At 35.0% G+C, this 1186-nt stretch overlaps 1 protein-coding gene across 1 annotated transcript in view; it reads right to left on the bottom strand.

Annotated features, from left to right (window-relative positions):
- Positions 1-252: 252 nt before the first annotated feature.
- Positions 253-1186, bottom strand: part of SKA2 (spindle and kinetochore associated complex subunit 2) — a 43811-nt gene continuing 42877 nt past the window's right edge. Inside the window, exon 4 of the mRNA XM_045299760.1 lies at positions 253-720. Coding sequence (XP_045155695.1) covers positions 652-720 — 69 coding nt within the window. The 3' untranslated portion in view covers positions 253-651. The remainder of the gene's footprint in view (positions 721-1186) is intronic.

Below are 1186 nucleotides of genomic sequence, written 5' to 3'. Positions count from 1 at the left end.
AATAACCAAGTTAACTATTAAACAAAGAGTATGGTCCAATGCACACCCTCTTCTAAGGTCAAATCTTAATTTCACCCCACTCACGTTTGTTAGCAAGTAATGCCCTCCAAAATGGATGCAGGCCTATAAAATCCAGAGTTGCATAAGGGATTTGTGGCTGGAAGGGCCATATTAATTGAGTATAACTTAACAGTCTCACTAATAATGTAACTACATCTGCAATCAGGATTATAAAAAATGAAAACATCTACATAATATAAATATTTCATCTTTTATTTTAAAAGCATGCTCACAATTAGTACAAAAAAATCCCTTACAATAGGTGATGATAACTACAAATGCATCCCAATTATACAAAAAGAAAACAGATGCAAAATAGTTTTCAAAGATTTTCCTGCCTAAAATCACAAGCCTAAGTGGGAATATAATTTTTAAATCCATTTATTGCTTTTTCATCCTTTTGGCTGAACTTTATTCATTTAAGGTCTGCTGTTTCTTCTTATATCCCCTTTCATAAAAGGCATCAGTCTCTAGCCATCTACTCCAAACCTCACCAGCCCCTATACTTCATAGACAGCAAGTGTTAAAACAGCTTCCTAAAGTTCTGTGGAATTGACCTCCTTTAGAGTTCCCTTTTGCAAGTCCATTTCTTTACAAGTTTGCCATGTGAGATTTTAATTGGTCTTCTGCAGTTTTCTCTTCTTCCGTCCACGGTGACAACTAGAAAAGGAAATGACAAAAACGTTTAAAGGTTAGTAAGTTCATTTAATTTACTTTGGCCTACTAACAAATGCTTCCATAAGCCTATACTATGTATTGATCACACATTTGGAAAGGTAGGTTGAAAACATTTGTCTATCTGCACAAGGTACTGTAAAGTTCGAGCTTCCAAGGAAGTTTACGTTAAAGAAACAAGACCAAGTTAAATATTGTAAGGACTCTATGTAACTTGCTAAGAAATCATGTTTGAATGCCACATTCTAAAAGTATTGTGAACACCAAGAGATATTGGGAACAAAAATAGTCTGGAAGTTTTCCCAGAGAAGTAGAGAGTTAGGCTAAATATTAAGATGCTTTCAGCTACAAGTAATAGAAATCCATTTCAAATTGGCTTGAAGAAAGTTTACTACATCCCAGGCCTGTCTGGATAGGACAGGCTGGATGAACAATCTGGAGGAGAAAACAA

The sequence above is a fragment of the Echinops telfairi genome, unplaced genomic scaffold (genome assembly GCF_000313985.2).
Source record: "Echinops telfairi isolate 266 unplaced genomic scaffold, ASM31398v2 ScPeMD7_7458;HRSCAF=8496, whole genome shotgun sequence".
Classification (NCBI taxonomy): domain Eukaryota; kingdom Metazoa; phylum Chordata; class Mammalia; order Afrosoricida; family Tenrecidae; genus Echinops; species Echinops telfairi.
The sequence above is the reverse complement of the archived record's forward strand: the minus strand, read 5'-3'. Positions and strand labels throughout refer to the sequence as shown.